The 19,713-nt window shown below is 45.8% G+C and overlaps 1 protein-coding gene across 2 annotated transcripts in view; it reads right to left on the reverse strand.

Annotated features, from left to right (window-relative positions):
• med12l (mediator complex subunit 12L) overlaps window positions 1-19,713 on the reverse strand; it is a 586,849-nt gene that overhangs the window by 29,172 nt on the left and 537,964 nt on the right. For both annotated transcript variants that reach the window (XM_033031832.1, XM_033031831.1), the window contains exons 36-39: window positions 17,018-17,179; window positions 13,224-13,586; window positions 11,266-11,425; window positions 6,459-6,673 (exon numbers count right to left, since the gene is read on the reverse strand). In XM_033031832.1, the coding sequence (XP_032887723.1) occupies window positions 6,459-6,673; window positions 11,266-11,425; window positions 13,224-13,586; window positions 17,018-17,179 (900 nt within the window). The remainder of the gene's footprint in view (window positions 1-6,458; window positions 6,674-11,265; window positions 11,426-13,223; window positions 13,587-17,017; window positions 17,180-19,713) is intronic.

Here is a 19,713-nt window from a genome sequence, read left to right on the forward strand (position 1 = left end):
GTACATTTCATCAATGGGGGGAAGGTTACAGCCAACAACCTTCTCGGCTGATCGAACAATGCGCTGCAGCTTCCGGATGTCATGCTTGGTGGCTGAGCCAAACCGGACCATGATGGAGAAGGTGAGGACAGACTCTACGATAGCAGTATAAAACTGTACCATCATTGCCTGTGGCAGATTGTGTTTTCTCAGCTGCCGCAAGAAGTACATTGTCTGTTGGGCCTTTTTGACTGTGGAGTTGATGGTGGCCTCCCATTTAAGGTCCCTGGAGACGATGGTTCCAAGGAACTTAAATGACTCCACAGATGTGACTGTGGTGTTGTTGGTGAGTGGGGAGCTCACCTAAAGTATTATCTTTCCGCTGACTGGTTAGCACGCAACAAAAGTTTTTTACTGTACGTCGGTACACGTGACAAAAATTAACTCAAACTCTTACTCTCAGCTATTCTGGGTTATGAATGATTTATTGATCCATTTTAAAGGCTGTGTGGACATAGAGCTCGCGTCCTATGCTTTATACAAACTTTACACCAATACCTTTGACTAGCTGTGAATATGGTTGTGAAGGCTTTTTTGAAGCATTTCAGATGGTTCAATCAGTATGGGATGTGTTTATATGTTACCTTCCCATGGAAAACCAGGATTCATAATGGGCGGCACAGTGGCACAGCCGTAGAGTTGCTGCCTCACAGCGCCAGAGACCTGGGTTCGATCCGGACTACGGGATATGTATGGAATTTGTACGTTCTCCCTGTGCCCTCGTCGGTTATTTCTGGGTGATCTGGTTTCCTCCCACATTCCAAAGACTTAAGGGCCTGTCCCACGAGTATGCGACCTGCATGCGGCAAGCGCGACCTAAACGGCCGGTCCCACCAGCATGCGCGACCAAACGTGGTCGCTTGAGCCGTACGGCCTCGCGGGGCCGGTCCCACTTCGATCGCCGGAGCCGTATGGAGTTGTGCGGAGCTGGTCCCGACATCGCGCGGGGCTCCGAAAAACTGACCGTGTTTAAAAATTCCGCACGGCAACGGCCTGCCGACCTGCAGCCGCCTCGACGCCGTGTCGCTCACTCGACCTCCGCGCGGCTCCCGCTTCTGGTTTGGTCGCGCTAGCCGCATGCCGTACGGCTCAAGCGACCATGTTAGGTTGCGCTTGCCGCATTCAGGCGCATGCTGGTGGGTCCGGCCCTTTAGGTCGCGCTTGCCGCATGCAGGTCGCATGCTCGTGGAACAGGCCCTTTACTGGTTTGCAGGTTAATTGGCTTCAGTAAGTTGTCCCTAGTGTGTAGGATACAACTAGTGTACGGAGGGCCCAAGGGCCTGTTTTCACGCTGTGTCTCTAAACTAATAAGAATGCACCTCAGCCTCATGAATCATGTGTATCAGCATCTAATTATCAGACTATTGGATAGTAGAGAAGGCAACAAAATAGTGGGAGGGAGGATAAGAAATCTCCTCTTACTGATTCCATGGAGCAGAATAAATACTTCTTTTGGCTTTGACTATTAATTTATAGACAGATGTCAGTAAGACGACTTATTCTGCATGCCAAGAATCCTGTACTTTTACAAGATTTGGCATAGATTATCCTGGTTTGATCTGGCGCCTTCATTTTGGAAACTCATTACTGCTCACAAGGCTTCCAAACTCAATTTGTGTAAACAGTCATTTAAAAAAGTATCCGTTGCCATAACTATGACCAACATTTTATTTGACAACTTTTTGGAATGAACACCTTAGCTTAAATTACGCGATGCATGCAAACATTTCTGATAAATGTTGCCACTTTTTCCTCACCAGACCTCTGAGTGTTGACTTTACAGAGGTTTATAATGTCATGAGGGGGATCGATAAGGTGGACTGTAATAAATTAAACCCTCGTTATTATAGACCTCTTTGTAATGGATTTTGGTTATGGTGGACTGTCTCTTTAAGAACATAGACTGCTAGTTAGACTGCAGAGGTCATTGAAATTGATAAGGCATTGACATTGACAAGGCATTGACATTGACAAGGCATTGACAATGACAAGGCATATGATCCGTTATAGAGAGGTTTCACTGTAGTCTGTTTTCCAGGTTTAAGGTGATAGTGAAAAGATTTAAAGGGAACTTGAGAGGCAAATTTCAACGCAGACAATGGTGTTCATATGGAACGAGCAACTGGAGGAAGTGGTGAAGGTGAGTATAATGACAACGTTTAAAATACCTTTGGATGTACATGGATAGGAAAGGTTGAGAGGGCTATGGGCCGAACACAGGCAAACAGGACAAGCTCAGGAAGACACCTTGGTCATTGTGGCCGAGGCGGCTGAAGGGCCTGCGTGACTTTCTAGCGTATTTTGGGGCTCACAGTTGGTGCTTGAGGAGGAAAAAAAGCAGCAGACACGTTCCATTGGCAGCCGTGTGCAATGGGATGGCATCGAGTGGGTCTTCAAGGGGGTGTACATGGACCAGCCGCACACCACTGGCACCAAGAGTGTACACTCAAGTGTAAAAACAAACTAATGCCAAGAAATCTTCAAACCAGAAAGGTGAAGGCTTGTAAAAAAATCAGAAAAAGGGCCAATGTGCCAACTGCAGGAGGTCAGCCTTTCGCTGAATTCTGCAAATGACTGCTATCAGTAGCATCACTGCCTGGATCGACAACTCGAATGTCAGGAACAAAGGAGATTGCAAAATGTGGTGAACACTGCCTGGTCCAGCTACAGGAGGTGCCGCTTCAAAAAGGCAGCCTGCATCATCAGAGACCCACATCACGCTGGTCACGCTCTCATTTCACATCTACCATCAGGACGAAGGTACAGGAGTCTGAAAACCGTGACCACCAGGTTCAAGAACAGATTCGAAGGGTTTCGGCTCGAAACGTCGCCTATTTCCTTCGCTCCATAGATGCTGCTGCACCCACTGAGTTTCTCCAGCAATTTTGTGTACCTTCCCAACAACCATCAGGTTATTGAACACTACAAACACAAACTAAACTTTGAACTACGAACTGTCTTGATTGCAACTAAGGGACTTTGGGTATTTTATTTGCACTGGCATTGTTTGTTTTAATTTATTGAACTTTCTTTTTTTAGTTTTATTATGATGTTCTATTGAATACTGTGTTTACAGGTCTGTTGAGCTGCTGCAGGTAAGAATGTAATTGTTCTGTTTGGGTACATGTGACAGTTTAACCCTGTTTACTCTTGAAATCCGCTGACACCAGTACTGATCAAGAATCTGTCAATTAAATTAAATGAACCATCCTACCAACAACTGGAGACATAGGACACAGCTGCTGACAGTGTAGACCCAAGATCATAGAGTGGAGCTTTAGTGGTTTTTGGTGTAGACCTCTGGACACAAAGACTAATCTCCCGCACGAAGGCAGAAGGACTGGAGAGGAGAGGGACAGCCTGCTGGCGAAATGTATGAAGGGGAGAGGTGGGCCGAGGATGGGCCGCGGAGAGGTTGACGGGCCGCGCTGCACCGCGCCGCCAAGAATAAAGAGGGTCCTGGAGCGGGGGTGGAACGCTGTGAATAAAGAGAGACCTGGAGGGGGGACGGGACACTGAGAATAAAGAGGGATTCGGTCGTGGGAGGGGGAGGTCACTGGAGGGGGGGGGGGGGTGGGGGGCGAGGGGGGAGGGGGGCGAGGGGGGGGGGGGGGCGAGAACAAAGAGGGACAAATAAGACTACAATTAATATTTTTTGGAGCTTTGTCGGCACCAGACATGTACTTTATGTATAGTGTGTAAAAAGAAGAATGTCGCTGTGCATAGGTACATGTGACAATAAAATAGCATTGAATCATTGAATTAATGGAACCTTCCCAGAGAAGGAAATGAACTGAATCCAGAGTATCATTGTTAGGATGTAAATGCATAAGATCTGGAAACATCTGCTAACCACCGCCATATAATTAGGAATGTAATGAAACACTAACCGCTCCTAATTTGCAGCGAAGCCCGTAACTAATTATCTTCAAAAGCTGTTAGATATTATGCAGAAAAACCTAGGCTATTAGTGATTCATCGTTCAATCTAGCATGTGACCTGATTGCATCTTTTGCAAGCTCATCATGTGATGATTTATTGAGGTTGATTCTTTTGATATCAATAGTTACGAATTTTTAGTTTAGTTTAGTTTAGGTTAATTTAGAAATACAGCCTGAAAACAAGTCCATCGGCCCACCAAGTGTGTGCCGACCATCGATCACCCGTTCACACTAGTTCTATGTTATCCCAGTTTTGCATCCAGAAGGATGAGAGGATATCTTATTGAAACATATAAGATTGTTCAGGGTTTGGACATGCTAGAGGCAGGAAACATGTTCCCGATGTTGGGGGAGTCCAGAACCAGGGGCCACAGTTTAAGAATAAGGGGTAAGCCATTTAGAACAGAGTCAAGGAAACACTTTTTCTCACAGAGAGTTGTGAGTCTGTGGAATTCTCTGCCTCAGAGGACGGTGGGGGCCGGTTCTCTGGATACTTTCAAGAGGGAGCTAGATAGGGCTTTTAAAGATAGCGGAGTCAGGGGATATGGGGAGAAGGCAGGAACGGGGTACTGATTGGGGTTGATCAACCATGATCACATTGAATGGCAGTGCTGGCTCGAAGGGTCGAATGGCCTACTCCTGCACCTATTGTCTATTGTCCACACACTACGGGCATTTTACAGAGATCAATTAACCTACAAACCCAGACGTCTTTGGAATGTGGGTGGAAACAGGAGCACCCGGAGAAAGCTCACATGGTCACAGGGAGAATGTGCAAACTCCGCACAGACAGCCAGGATTGAACCTGGCCTATTTTTTGTAGTTAAAAAGAAGAATATGAGAACAAGCAAAACATAAATCGGACTCGGTGTCAATGTCCTTCAAACAAGCATCTGCATGAAGACTTTCCACATCATCCCCATCCTAAATGCACAACCTCTTATCCAAAGACTATAATTTGGTCACTCTTTGGCAGAAGTACATGTACATTCGAGGCTGGGAAATATTCACTACTGCCTGGGGAGCTAATTTGAACATCACTTCTTCCTAGAACTAAAATAGTATGATAAATAACAGACGTTTCTGAGTGAGGAGTTGTTAGGTCCCTTGGCACAAGCTCGGATGTATATCAGGATTCAGTGCTCTTACAATTATTTCACCCAGAAAGTATCTAAGTAGTTAATAGTTCAAGATGCCATTTCAATGAGGTTACAAGAAACAACGGTATAAGAGTGAACACACCAAGGGACTGCCAGAAATTATATGCATCTAAGTCATTGATCAAATATTCACTACTGATGCCAATATGCTACATACTATTGATTAAAAACAGATTCAAATGTGTTAATTAAGCATCCACATTGCATTCTCTCGCTCTTTGATACAACTTATCTAGCCCCAGAAATTATTCCTAATTTAGTATAGTTTTTGTTTTGTTTAGTTTAGTTCAATTTTAGTTTTCGCTTAGTTTTAGGTTTAGGTTTAGTTTAGTTTAGATTAGCGATACAACATGGAAACTGGTCCTTCGGCACGCTGAGTCCACAACGAACATCGATCATCCCATTCACACTAGTTCTATGTTATCCCACTTTCTGATCTACTCCCAAAAATGTACAGAGGCCAATTAATCAACAAACCCGCATGTTAATGGGATGTGGGAAGAAACCAGAGCACCCGGAGGAAACCCACAGGTCACAGGGAGAATGTGCAAACTCCACACAGACAGCAGCCGAGGTCAGGATCAAACCCGGGTGTCTGGCGGGGCCCAAAGATGTGCAGGTTTATAGGTCAACTGGTGACTGTAAATTGCCTCTAGTTTGTAGGCAGAAAGTGGGAAAACATAGAACGAGTGTGAACGGGTAATTGATGGTCGGAATGGACTTGGTGGGTCGATGGTCCTGGTTCCATGCTGTATCTTTAAACTAAACGAAAGTAAACTGGATATGAAAGTTTTGGAGGGATATAGACCAGGTAAGTGGGACTAGCTTGGTTAGGCAATTTGATGAGTAGGCCGGAGGTCCTATTTCAGTGCTGCGTAGCTCTCTGCCTCTGTGACTGTGCTGCCTATGCAAAAATGTTAACAACACTTTTACTAGCTACCACAGGTCCCCCACTGATTTTCCGTCAACTGGTGGTTCGGCACCTCCTTTAATCTGGACAAAATTATGAGAACGCACTTGAAAAGCCTCCTGGAAGTCCCCGCAAAATGGTCGGGTGAGGTGACCAATCTTGACCGCATTGAAACTTCCGCGCAGACGGGCGGGTCAAATTTGCCCCCTGCTGCCGTGGCTCTGGAACTCCAGCTGACTTCCCCGGTTGACATTACGGGCTGGTACCCCCCGCCCACTCCCTGGAGACCTTGACCTTTGATGGTCTGGCAAAACGGATAATCCTGCTCTGGAACCGAGGTGCCGTAAAACGGGTGGTGGACCTGTAGTACAAACCCGCGGCCATCAACCCACGGCAGTGGAGGCTCACCTGCTGGAAGGATCTGGACGGCACCTGGTGCCGGAGAAGACGTTGCTGTTGCTGTTGTTGCAGGAGCTTCATCTGCAGCAGTTGTTGCTGGGGGGAGATGGTGGGCATGGAGGGCGGCTGCATCATGGAACCTGAGCGACGCTGCAGCATGTTACTGAGCGCCTGCTTGGTGCTCGTGGGGGGGAACTGGCCCGGCGGCTCCAACCTGGGTCCTCCTGTGAGAAAAATACGTAAGTGAGCCATCATGTTCCACAAGCAGATTGTTTGTTATTCAGATTCAGATTCAAACTTTATTGTCATTGTCAGTGTACAGTAGAGACAACGAAATGCAGTTAGCATCTCCCTAGAAGAGCGACATAGAATATGAGCAATAAATAAATATATTTACGTGCATACAGTCATAGTAGTGCAATTTGTTTCTGGTGGAAGGAGTGTCTGGGGGGGGGGGGGGGTGGGGGGTGATTGGCAATCACCGAGGTACAGTGTTGAGTAGTGTAACAGCCGCCGGGAAGAAGCTGTTCCTGGGCCTGCTGGTCCAGCAACGGAGAGACCTGTAGCTCTTCCCGGATGGTAGGAGGGTAAACAGTCTGTGGTTGGGGTGAGAGCAGTCCTTGACGATGCTGAGCGCCCTTCGCAGACAACGCTTGCTTTGGACAGACTCAACGGAGGGGAGTGAGGAACCGGTGATGCGTTGGGCAATTTTCACCACCCTCTGCAGTGCTTTCCGGTCGGAGACAGAGCAGTTGCCATACCATACTGTGATACAGTTGGTAAGGATGCTCTCGATGGTGCAGCGGTAGAAGTTCACCAGAATCTGAGGAGACAGATGGACCTTCTTTAGTTTCCTCAGGAAGAAGAGACGCTGGTGAGCCTTCTTGACCAGAGTTGAGGTATTGTGGGTCCAAGAGAGGTCATCGGAGATGTTGACCCCCAGAAACCTGAAGCTGGAAACACGTTCCACCTCCGTCCCGTTAATGTGGATGGGGGTGTGCGTGCCGCTCCTAGACTTTCTGAAGTCTACAATGAGCTCCTTGGTCTTCTTGGAGTTAAGGGTCACCTCCAGATTCAGGGAAAGCTTCTCACTCCCTCTTTTCCCCTCTCCCATCAGGCAAGAGGTACAGAAGTGTGAAAGCGCACACCTCCAGATTCACGGACAGTTTCTTCCCACTTGTTATCAGGCAACTGAACCATCCTATCACCAGCTAGAGAGCGGTCCGGCTCTCCCATCTACCTCATTGGAGACCCTCAGTCTACCTTTAATCGGACTTTACTAGACTTTATCTTGCACTAAATGTTATTAATTTTGTTCTGTATCTGTACACTGTGGATGGCTTGATTGTAATCATGTATAGTCTTTCCGTTGACTGGATAGCCACAACAAAAAAGCTTTAAACTGTACCTCGGTACACGTGACTATAAACTAAACAAAACTAGGTGTTCATAAGTTCAAGAAGCAGACTTAGGCCATTAGGCCCATCAAGTCTACTCCGCCATTCAATCATGGCTGATCTATCTTTCTCTCCCAACCCCATTCTCCTGCCTTCTCCCCATAACCTCTGACACCCGCACTGTTGAGATGACATGGTCACCATCTTTGTGTACTTCAAAATAGGGCAACTGTTACTGATATTCAGAATGAAAAAAAGGCATCCGACATTATTTTGTGCATGCCGTGCTTCTGATAGAACCCAACACAGACCAGACCCCTATCAGGCCACACCTGGAGTATAGTGGACAACTTTGATCTCCTAACCTGAAGAAGGATATTTTTGCTGTAGAGAAAGTGCAGCAAAGATTCACCAACACTAGTTCCTGGTATTGTGGATCTGTCTTATGAAGATAAATAAGGCCCTGCCTCTTTTTTCCCCAGAGTTTAGAATATTATGAGTTGAGCTCAAGCATAACAAAATCTTAAAGTGGACTAGATAGAGAGAAATAAAGAAAATGCCTCTCCTAACTGAGGGGTTAGTCTAAAAATGAGGAGAAATGTCTCCACTCGAAGAATAATTAATTTTGTTTAGTTTTGAGATACAGTGAGGAAACCGGCCCTTTGGCCCACCGAGTCCGCGCCGACCAACGATTCCCTCACATTAACATTATCCTACACACACTAGGGACAATTTACATTAATACCAAGCCAATTTACCTATGTACAGTACTTGCACATCTTTGGAGTGTGGGAGGAAACTGAAGATCTCGGAGAAAACTCACGCGGTCACGGGGAGAACGTACAAACTCCATACAGACAGCACCCGTAGTCAGGATCGAACCCGGGTCTCCTGTTCTGCAAGCGCTGTAAGGCAGCAACTCTACCGCTGCACCACCAAGCCGCCCTCCGGGGGCTTATAATAGGCGCAGAATTAGGTCATTTAGCCCATGGAGTCAGCTCTGCCATTTGATCACGGCTAATCTATTTTTCCCTCGTTTGAGTTTAGTTTATTGTCACGTGAACTGTGGTACAGTGAAAAGCTCAACCCCATTCTCTTGCTTTCTCCCCATAATCTTTAATCCTTTTTCTAATATTCTTTGGATTCTTTAACCTGGAAGATGGTGGAGACTTTGTCATCGATTCCACTCAAAATTCAGATTGGTAATTTCCTGGTTATTTGAGGAATATTAGAGCGAGGAATTAGCCAAATACACACAATTGCCATGTTAAGAGCGGCACAACAGCGCAGCGGTAGAGTTGCTGCCTCACAGCGCCAGGGACACGGGTTTGATCCTGACAGTGGGTGCAGTATGGACGTAGTTTGTACGTTCTCCCTGTGACCACGTGGGTTTTCTCCAGATGCTCCAGTTTCTTCCCACGCTCCAAAGACGTGCAGGTAAAAATTATCCCTAGTGTGTAGGATAGTGTTAGCGTACGGAGTGATCGCTGGTCGGCCTGGACTCGGTAGGTTGAAGAGTCAATTTCCGCACTGCATCTCTGTATCTGTAATCAGCATGGGCAAGGTGGGTGAAAAACGGCCTGTTTCCATGTTATCTATATTACTAAAAGTCTGATCTTGACCACTTCCTGTTGTTCTGTATATTGATTTTAGAAAAAACGCTGCCATTTACAGCTGTGATTTTTGGCCATCTTACCAAGAGTCCCCCTCCGCTGTGCAGGACAAGAGGGTTTTTCCCATCGATGAAAAATAATGTTTAAAAAATGTTGAGATTCTCTCTCCTGTCAATCACGCCATGAAGGCCACGCCCCGTCTGGTGGGAGGGACTATAAACCCCAGAAGTGTGGGCGTGGCTCAGCGTCTGCAAGATGGAGGAGGGAGAGGTCATGACTCGCTGTCTTTATTGGTCTTGCACCCTGCTTGAAATGGTATGAAACTGCACTTGAATTTGGTGACCTAGCACCCTGCTTGAAGTGGTAAGAAACTGCACTTGAATTTGTTGGCCCTGCACCCTGCTTGAAATGGAATTTCAAGGAATAGCCATGAGTCAACTGCCAGCCCACCAGCCGTGAGTGAGTGAGCTTCCAGCACAACAGGCAGCCCACAACACCCATACTAGCGCTCCAGAAAGCACCCCCCCCCCCCCATTGGCCACCAATATTGGAATTGGTGGAGAGGTGGAATATTGCATTGGGGGAATCAGCCCTCCTGTGTGATGCTGGGACCCAATGCGTCCAACTTAGTCTAGTACACCTCTATAACATTCCCAGCAATTCCTGGTTTAAGGATCTAACCTTCTGACTCAAAGCATGCAAGCATACGTGAGGGGCTAACTTGCATAGTGCTGGAGCGAATAATATCCCAAGATGATTTTAAATAAATCGTTCATTACCTAAGTCCAATGCTTAAAGTCGATCAGTAACTGTTGGTGGATGGTGTGTCTAATATGGAATACTATGGAGTACATTTAGAGGCAACTGTTTTTCTGTGAGTCTGGAGACAGACGTAATCCAGGCAAGGTTTAGATGGTAAACCAGATGGTTTTTAACAATAGTCTGGTTGTTTCATGGTTGATGTTATTACTGCAAGATTTTTTTATAAGCCCACATATTTTACGTAACTGATTTTAAATCCCTCAATTGCTATGTCTTTGGTTCAATGCACCAGGCTACTGGATTATAAACCAATAATGATACTCAACTCCTTAAGCACATGAAGAAAGTCATGCAGAAAGTCTTAACTCACCGGATCTGTTGTTCCCCTACTTTTATAACAAGTAACCATTACTACACTAACCAAAAGGTCACTCAGGTTGTGTGTAGGTTCTTGATTCTCAATAAACTGACCATCCAATGCTTTGATGTAACCACAAGCGCTTCACGAGGAAAAACAAGGAGTCTATTAATAATGTTACCCTAATGTTTGTGAGAAATGGAATTTCCAAGGTTGGTCTGCAAGTTTACCATTTCGTAATCTGGACCTGTGCTACTTAGTTCAACTCATACCCTGAATTTAGAAGGAGGAGAGGGGTTTTCATTGAAACTTGCCCAATAATAAAAGGCCTGGATAGAGTGGATGTGGAGAGGATCTTTCCCCTACTGGGAGAGTCTAGGACCAGAGTCCATAGCCTCAGCAAAAACGGACATACCTTTGGAAAGGACATGAGGAGGAATTTCTTAGAGAGAATGCGGTGAATCTGTGGAATTCATTGCCGCAAATGTCTGTGGAGGCCAACAGGTAAGTGGAGATTGACCGGTTCTTGATTAGTACGGGTGTCAAAGGTTACAGGGAGAAGGCAGGAAAATGGGCTTGATAGATCAGCCATGATTGAATGGCTCGATGGGTGGAATGGCCTAACTCTGCTCCAGTGAGTCGGCCAATATTCCAAATGCACAGCACCCTCACATCTCCGTACATACCAGGTGGAAGTGGCTGATTCTGAAAATAGAACCCAGTCTGCTGCAGCTGACCCATGAGGTTGTAACCCCATGAAGGGGCTGCCTGCGGGTGGTGCATCAGTTGTGAGGACATTGGCGTGTAGTTTGGAGGCACTCGGTATGCATTGTTTTGTTGATAGTCCTGTAACAGAAAGGTGCGGGTTAGTGAGAAGAACTGCTAACGCAGGCATCGTTTAACACATTGATGTTGCATTAAGAACAAGTGTTTACTTGATGAGTAATCCAAAGGCATAGATCATAGAAACATAGAAAATAGGTGCAGGAGTAGGCCATTCGGCCCTTCGAGCCTGCACCGCCATTCAATATGATCATGGCTGATCATCCAACTCAGCTGATCATCCAACCCTGATCCCTTTAGCCACAAGGGCCACATCTAACTCCCTCTTAAATATAGCCAATGAACTTAGATGATGCTTATGATCATCACCAAAGATAATGATGTACACCCTGGCTTGTTGTAAAAATCTATTCTGTTCACTGATGTCTTCAGACTTCAGAGATACGGTGTGGAAACAGGCCCACCGAGTCTGCGACGACAAGCGATCACCCTGTACATTAGTACTATTCTACACACCAGGGACAATTTACAATTTACAGAAGCCAATTACTCTAGAAAACTCTGGTGATGTAAGGCAGCACTGTACTGCTGTGCCACTGTGCCGCCCGTGAAGATTAGACTTTAGACTTTAAAGATACAGCATGGAAACAGGAACTTCAGCCCACAGAGTCCGCACCGACCAGCGATCACCCCATACGCTAACACTATCCTACACACCAGGCACAATTTAATTTTTTTTACCAAAGCCAATTAACCTACAAACCTGTACTTATTTGGAGTGTAGGAGGAAACTAGAGCACCCGAAAAAAATGCAAGTGGTCAAAGGGAGAACGTACAAACTCCGTACAGACAGCACCCGTAGTCAGGATCAAACCTGCGTATCTGCCACTAAGGGGCAGCAACTCTACCGCTACGCCACTATGCCATAGAAACATAGAAAATAGGTGCAGGAGTAGGCTATTCGGCCCTTTGAGCCAGCACCGCCATTCAACATCATGGCTGATTATCTATCCAAAAACAGTACACCATTCCTGCTTTTACCCTATATCCCTTGATTCCTTTAGCGCTAAGAGCTAAATCTAACTCTTGTGAAAACATCCAGTGAATTGGCCTCCACTGCCTTCTGTGGCAGAGAATTCCACAGATTCACAGTTCTCTGGGTGAAAAAGTGTTTCCTCATCTCAGTCCTAAATGGCCTACCCCTTATTCTTAAACTGTGACCCCTGGTTCTAGACTCCCCCAACATTGGGAACATTTTTCCTGTCCAATCCTCTAAGAATTGTATATGTTTCTATAAGATCCCATCTCATTCTTCTAAATTTCAGCGAATACAAGCCCAGTCGACCCACTCTTTCATCATATGTTTGTCCCGCCATCCCGGGAATTAACCTGGTGAACCTACGCTGCACTCCCTCAATAGAAATAATATCCTTCCTCAAATTAAGAGACCAAAATTGCACACAATCCTCTAGGTCTCACCAGGGCCCTGTACAACTGCAGCAGGACCTCCTTAACACAATTCCTCTCACAATGAAGACCAACATGCCAATAGCTTTCTTCACTGCCTGCTGTACCTGCATGCTTACTTTCAGTAACTGATATACAAGCACACGCAAGTCTCGTTGCACCTCCCCTTTTCCTAATCTGACACCATTCAGATAATAATCTGCATTCCTTTTCTTGCAACCAAAGTGGATAATGACACATTTATCCACATTATATTGCATCTGCCATGCTTCTGCCCACTCACCCAACCTATCCAATTCATCCTGCAGCCTCATAGCATCCTCCTCGCAGCTCACACTGCCACCCCAAATGTAATGAGACAGGAGTAATAACATGGGGAGAAGTTGGTCCTTACATCTATTCTCGACGCTGAAGACTTTGGCTTCCTTTTCCTATTCTTGTTTTTTTTCTCTTCCTCCTGGCCGGTTTTGTTCTGGTCGGCCACCTCCATGGGCTTCTTCTCCGAGTCGAGGGAAACGGGAGTGGGGGGCTCCTCTTCGTCCTCCGGTGGGAGCGGCAGGGGCTCCAGGTAATAACTCCGTGGCTTGGGCTTGGGATGCGTGTGGTACAAGAGGAGGTGATGCTGGTCTTCGTACTTGATGACCTTCCGATCAACGCGCACAGTGCCAAACCAAGCCCAGGAGAGTGGAGCCGGATTTTTATGTCCCTCAAATAAGTCCCAGGGGTTAACCTTCTGCTTTGTAGACACTTGGAGGCCCTGCGGTGTGGAGCATGGATCACAATTTAGATTAAAATAGTTATTGGTATAATAGTTTAGTTTAATTTATTGTCACATGTACCGTGGTACAGTGAAAAGCATTTGTTGCATGCTAATTAATCAGCAGAAAGACAATACATGAATTCAATCGAGACGTTTACAGTGTACAGATACGTTAAAGTGAATAACGTGAATAACATCTAGTGCAAGATAGAGCCAGTAAGGTCCAATCAAAGATAGTCCGAGGGTTTCTTAGTAATACAAATTTGAGATTACAGGGTCACCATCTTGGTGGACTTAGACAATAGACAACAGACAATTGGTGCAGGAGTAGGCAATTCGGTCCTTCGACCCAGCACCGCCATTAAATGTGATCATGGCTGATCATCCACAATCAGTACCCCGTTCCTGCCTTTTCGCCATATCCCATGATTCCCCTATCTTTAAGAGCTCTAACTAACTCTTTCTTGAAAGCATCGGGAGAATTGGCCTCCACTGCCATCTGAGGCAGAGAATTCCACAGATTCACAATTCTCTGGGTGAAAACGTTTTTCCTCATCTCCGTTCTAAATGGCCTTCCCCTTATTCTTAAACTGTGGCCCCTAAGTTCTGGACTCCCCCAACATCGAGAACATGAAGCAGGCAGGGACAGTACAGGCTTGCAGGGACTGGTTGAAAATTTCTGTGTAGACCGGTGGCAGTTGTTCGGCACAGAGCTTGAGGGTAGAGGGAAAACATTGTCCTGTCCTGGAGATTTCAGGCTTTTCTGTCTTCTGAATAGCCTCTCCACCGCCTCAATTTCTATTGTTGGTGATGGAGAAGTGGCCAGACTGATGATGGGCAGCAAGGAGGGGGTGGCTTGTGGACGAGGGCCCAGTCTTTGCAGACTGGAGTCAGGCTGTAAGTGGGTGTTAAGTGGTGAGTGCAGACGTTAAGTGATGAGTGGAACAAATATCACAAGTGTTACTGATTCTCACAATGAAAAAAGACAGCTAGAATATTGAGAATGAAAAAAATAACTGGAATTTAGTTGATGGTACCCCTGCCTGAGTAATAGGTTCATAACTTAAAGGAGCAGCATTAGGCCATTTGGCCCATCAAGTCTACCCTGCCATGCAATCGAGGCTGATCTATCTTTTCTCAACCCCATTCTCGTCTCTTCTCTCCATAACCCCTGACATGTCATAGCACAGGGCAATACGGAATAGAAATAGGCTCACTATGTTTGTGCCGACCATCATGCCAAGTTAAACTATTCTCTTCTACCTGAATGTGATCCATAACCATGGCCACCTGCCGATCTCAAAGCTTCTGAGGGATGTTCAGAATCATGAGGGGCATGGATATAGTGAAAGCAGGCGGTCTTTTACCTTCAAGGCAGAGATTCCAAAAAGGGCATTGGCTTAAGGTGGGAGAGGAGAGATTTAAGAGGGATCTCAGAGATAAACGTTTCACTCAGAGGGTATTCCGTATCTGAAACAAGCCGCACGAAGAAGCTATAAAAACAAATAGAATTGTGGCTTTCAAAACACATTTGGACAGGTTCATGGGTAGAAAAGGTTGAGAGGGCTATGGGTGAAATGCAAGCATCTGGGACCAGCTTAGATGGCGCATCTTGTTCGGCATGAACGAGTTGGGCTGAAGGGCCGAAGATAGGTTTAGAGTGATATGGACCAAATGTGGGCAAATGGGCCACGTTTAGATGGCGCATCATGTTCAGCATGGACAAGTTGGGCTGAAGGGCCTATTTCCACCCCGCACAGCTCCAGGATTGTATGTTCGAGTTACAAACAAATTACAGGAACAGTATCCTGCTATAACTTAGTGATGACCTAACCTTTATTTTAGCCCGGCGCTTTCTTGAAAAACTATGCATAACAGCAAAGGCTTTTTCAAATAGAGATGGCCAATAATTCATAGTAACATTTGATTGACTGACTGAAATATATAGCATGGAAATGTGCCCTTCATCCCACCAAGTCCACTCCTTCACACTCGTTCAATGTTATCCCACTGTCACGTCCACTGTCTACACACTAGAGGCGATTTAGAGAGGCCAATTAACCTGCAAACCCGCACGTCTTTTGGGATAGTCCCAGAGTCATACAGCGTGGAAACAGGCCCTTCGGCCCATCTTGCCCACATTGGCCAACATGTCCCAGCTGCACTAGTCCCACCTGCCCGCATTTGGACCGTATCCCTCCAAACCTGTCCAATCCATGTACCTGTCTAACTGTTTCTTAAATGTTGGGGTAGTCTCTGGCAGCTTGTTCCATTCACCCGCCCCCCTTTGTGTGAAAAAGTTACCCCTCAGATTCCTATTAAATCTTTTCCCCTTCACCATGAACCTATGTCCTCTGGCCCTCGATTCACTTACACTAGGCAGGAGACTCTGTGCATCTACATGATCTATTCCTCTCATGATTGTATACACCTCTATAAGTTCACCCCTCATCATCCTGCGCTGCAAGGAATAGTCCCCGCCTAAACCTCTCCCTACAGCTCAGACCTTCTAATCCTGGCAACTTCCTCATAATTCTTTCCTGTACCATTTACTGCTTGATAATATCTTTCCTATAACATGGTGCCCCGAACTGAACACAATACTCTAAATGCGGCCTCACCAACGTCTTACACAACTGCAACATGCCCTCCCAACTTCTATACTCAATACTCTGACTGATGAAAGCCAATGTGCTAAGAGCCTTTTTGACCACCATATCTACCTGCGACTCGACCTTCAAGGAACCATGCACCTGTACTCCTAGATCCCTCTGCTCTACAGCACTCCACAGAGCCCTACTATTTACTGTGTATGTCCTGCCCATGTTGGACGTCCCAAAATGCAACAACTCACATTTCTCTGTATTAAATTCCATCAACCATTCCTCAGTCCACCTGGCCAACCGATCAAGATCCTGCTGCAATTTATCACAACCATCTTCACTTTCTGCAAAACCACCCACTTTCGTATCATCAGCAAACTTGCTAATCCTGCCACGTGTGTTCTCATCCAAATCTTTGATGTAGATGACAAACAGTAATGGGCCTAGCACCGAGCCCTGAGGCACACCACCAGTCACAGGAGATGTGTGAGGAAACCGGAGGGCCCAGAGGAAACATACACGTTCACAATGAGACACACACAGACAGCACCCGAGGTCAAGATCGAACCTGGATCTCTGGTGCTGTGAGGCAGCGGGTCTTCCAAATGCGCCAGTGTGCCGCTCAAAGAGTTAAGTTCTGATTCCAAGTAGCACAGCCACAAGGAAAATGTGGCCCTGTTTCAGGGTGCACTTCACACACATCTCATTGCTATTTCAATAGGATACCCCTACCAGCCCCGCCACCATACAGCCATGAAATGTTATTGAAACTAAAGGCAAAAACTTAATTGAAGGTCACTAACTCTACCCTCACAGAATACCTGCCTGTTTTTTATCAATGGAGTCAAATCCTGCAATTTTGTTGCCTTTCGTGTCGATCAGAGATCCCATCGGCTCACAGGTGATCACGTCGCAGGTTTGCTTTGGCAACGGAAGCAGCTGGCGCACCTTGTCGATGCTCTCCGAATGTTTATCTCCCAGTTCTTTCTGGCAGAGAAAGAAAAATAGAGGAGAAGATATCAAACACCGCAAGTGAGGCCCATCGCGGAGAAGAGTCAACTCGTCTCCAGTCTTCCCTGTTTGTTGCCACACTTAGTTCAGACGTCCAATGCAGCAGGAGTTTAAACAAATCTTTCCTAAATATGTGGACATCCACAAAACATCAGACCTCCCAAATCCACAGCCACTGTATCAAGGTGTCGATTGGGATTTGACCCGAAACGTCACCTATCCATGTTCTCCAGAAAAACATTAAAGCACACGTTCATAAGTCAAGAACAGAATTAGGCCATTCAGCCCATCAAGTCTATTCCGCCATTCAATCATGGCTGTTCTATTTTTCCCTCTCAAACCCATTCATCTCCCCATAACCTTTGACATCCTTACTAATCAAGAACCTGTCAATCTTTAAAAATGCCCAATGACTTGGCCACAGATTCACCATCCTCTAGCTAAAGAAATTCCTCCTCATCTCCTTTCTAAAGGTACAGTACGTCCTTTTATTGTGAGGCTGTGCCCTCAGGTCCTAGACACTCTCACTAATGGAAACATCCTCTCCACATCCATTCTATCCAGACCTTTTATTATTTGATAAATTTCAATGAGGTGTCCCCTCGTCCTTCTGAACTCCAGCGAACTTCTGAACTTCTGAACTCCAGAACACGGTCCATGTCACATGTAGGATTGGAAATCATGCTGGCTTTGTAGAAACATGGATCTACAGACACTGGTTTACATAAATGGACACAAAGTTAGCGAGTAACTCAGCAGGTCAGGCAGCATCTCTGGAGAAAATGAATACGGATCTGAAAAAAAGAAGTCCTGACCTTATCCATGGCCACTTATCCATGTTCTCCAGAGATGCTGACTCATTGAGTTACCCCAGCGCTTTGTGCCCATGCTGGCTTTCCTGGAATATCCTAGGGCAGCACAGTAGCTCAGCGGTAGATTTGGTGTCTTACAGCACCAGAGACCTGGGTACGATCCTGACCGTGGATGCTGTCTGTACGGAGTTTATACGTTCTCCCCGTGACAATGTGGGTTTTCTCTGGGTACTCCAGTTTCGTCCCACATTCCAAGGACGTACAGGTTTGGAGGTTAATTGTAAACTCCCTCTAGTGTGTGGGATTGTGCTTGTGTATGGTCAGTGCAGACTAGGTGGGCCAAAGGCCTATTTCACGTTATTTCTCTAAAGTCAAACCCACGCCCTTAAATGCAGTTTATTTTACCCTTGAATACACACTCTTGGAAAATCACAATAAGTGTTGGTTTGTCTGAATTTCCTTGTAGCTTGCCCCTTTTCCTTCAACGTAGTGTGACAAAATTACCAGCCCACAATTCCTCCGTTGCTTCTTCAATGAGACCTGTAGGATTGCACCTCTACTATTTACATCTTCATTACTTTCAGAAACCTTCATTGTTTTTGTATGAATAAGGTGGTTCACCGATTTGTGAAATGCCTGTAGTTTCAAGGTAACATCTCCAAATGACTTTAATTGCACTGCCATGCTTTTTCCGAAAGGGTACCGCAGGATGCATTTCCACTGTGGATACATTCGGGGATGCATTCAAAGGAATTTTGAGCCATGCCTCCTTGCCGTGCTTAAATAAGCATGTACAACTATCCTTATTGAGGGTCTGAAGAAGGTTCTCAACCCGGAACGTCACCTATCCTTTTATCCAGATTTGCTGTCTGACTCGCTGAGTTACTTCAGCATTTTGTGCCTATCATTGGTGTAGACCAGCATCCGCAGTTCTTCCTACACATTCTTATTCACTTGTTCCACACTCAATATTATCTTACAATGTGTTTCAATAGCTGACAATCATGTGGTAGCAAGTTCCATTTTCTATTCACTCTCGGAGAGACCTTTCACCTCAATTTTTTTGATTCGTTGACAATTCTTTCAGGATGAAGGCCAGGGCAGAAACATGCTCACTATTGACATAGAAAATATTTAGTTATATCAGGTTAAACAGCTTGTGTGGATGTTAGATCCACATAGACAGCCCCTGAGGTTAGGATCAATCCTGGGACTCTAGCGCTGTGAGGCAGTAGCTCTACCAGCTGTGCCCCCCTTACTTTGTGATTACATAATAAAGGCTGTGCAGACAGTCCCTTGTGTGCAGAAGAAAGACTGGGTGCATGTCAGTAGCCCAAAGACAGATTAATGGACAAGTCTTGAGTCCTAGTACCAGTAGTTTAAAATGTTAATACATTGATTATAAATAGCGGCAACTTAAATGAAACCTGGAAACATCCAGTGAAGAAAGTATATAGTTTCTGTCGGAATTAAGTGCTGCCAAAAGAAAAATGAAAAATAATCTTGGTAAGTGTTAACATAAATATATTGGAACAGGTGCATTATGAATTTGTGTCAGCTGCATTTATCAGCTTCATCTCAGGTTTGTCAGCTCTCTTCATAAACGGTTTCTGGACATTCTGCGTTTCCTCCAGGCGCTTCGGTTTCATCCACCATCCCAAAGACATGCGGCTTTGTAGGTTAGTTTGCCTCAGTAAA

The sequence above is a fragment of the Amblyraja radiata genome, chromosome 13 (genome assembly GCF_010909765.2).
Source record: "Amblyraja radiata isolate CabotCenter1 chromosome 13, sAmbRad1.1.pri, whole genome shotgun sequence".
Classification (NCBI taxonomy): Eukaryota; Metazoa; Chordata; class Chondrichthyes; order Rajiformes; family Rajidae; genus Amblyraja; species Amblyraja radiata.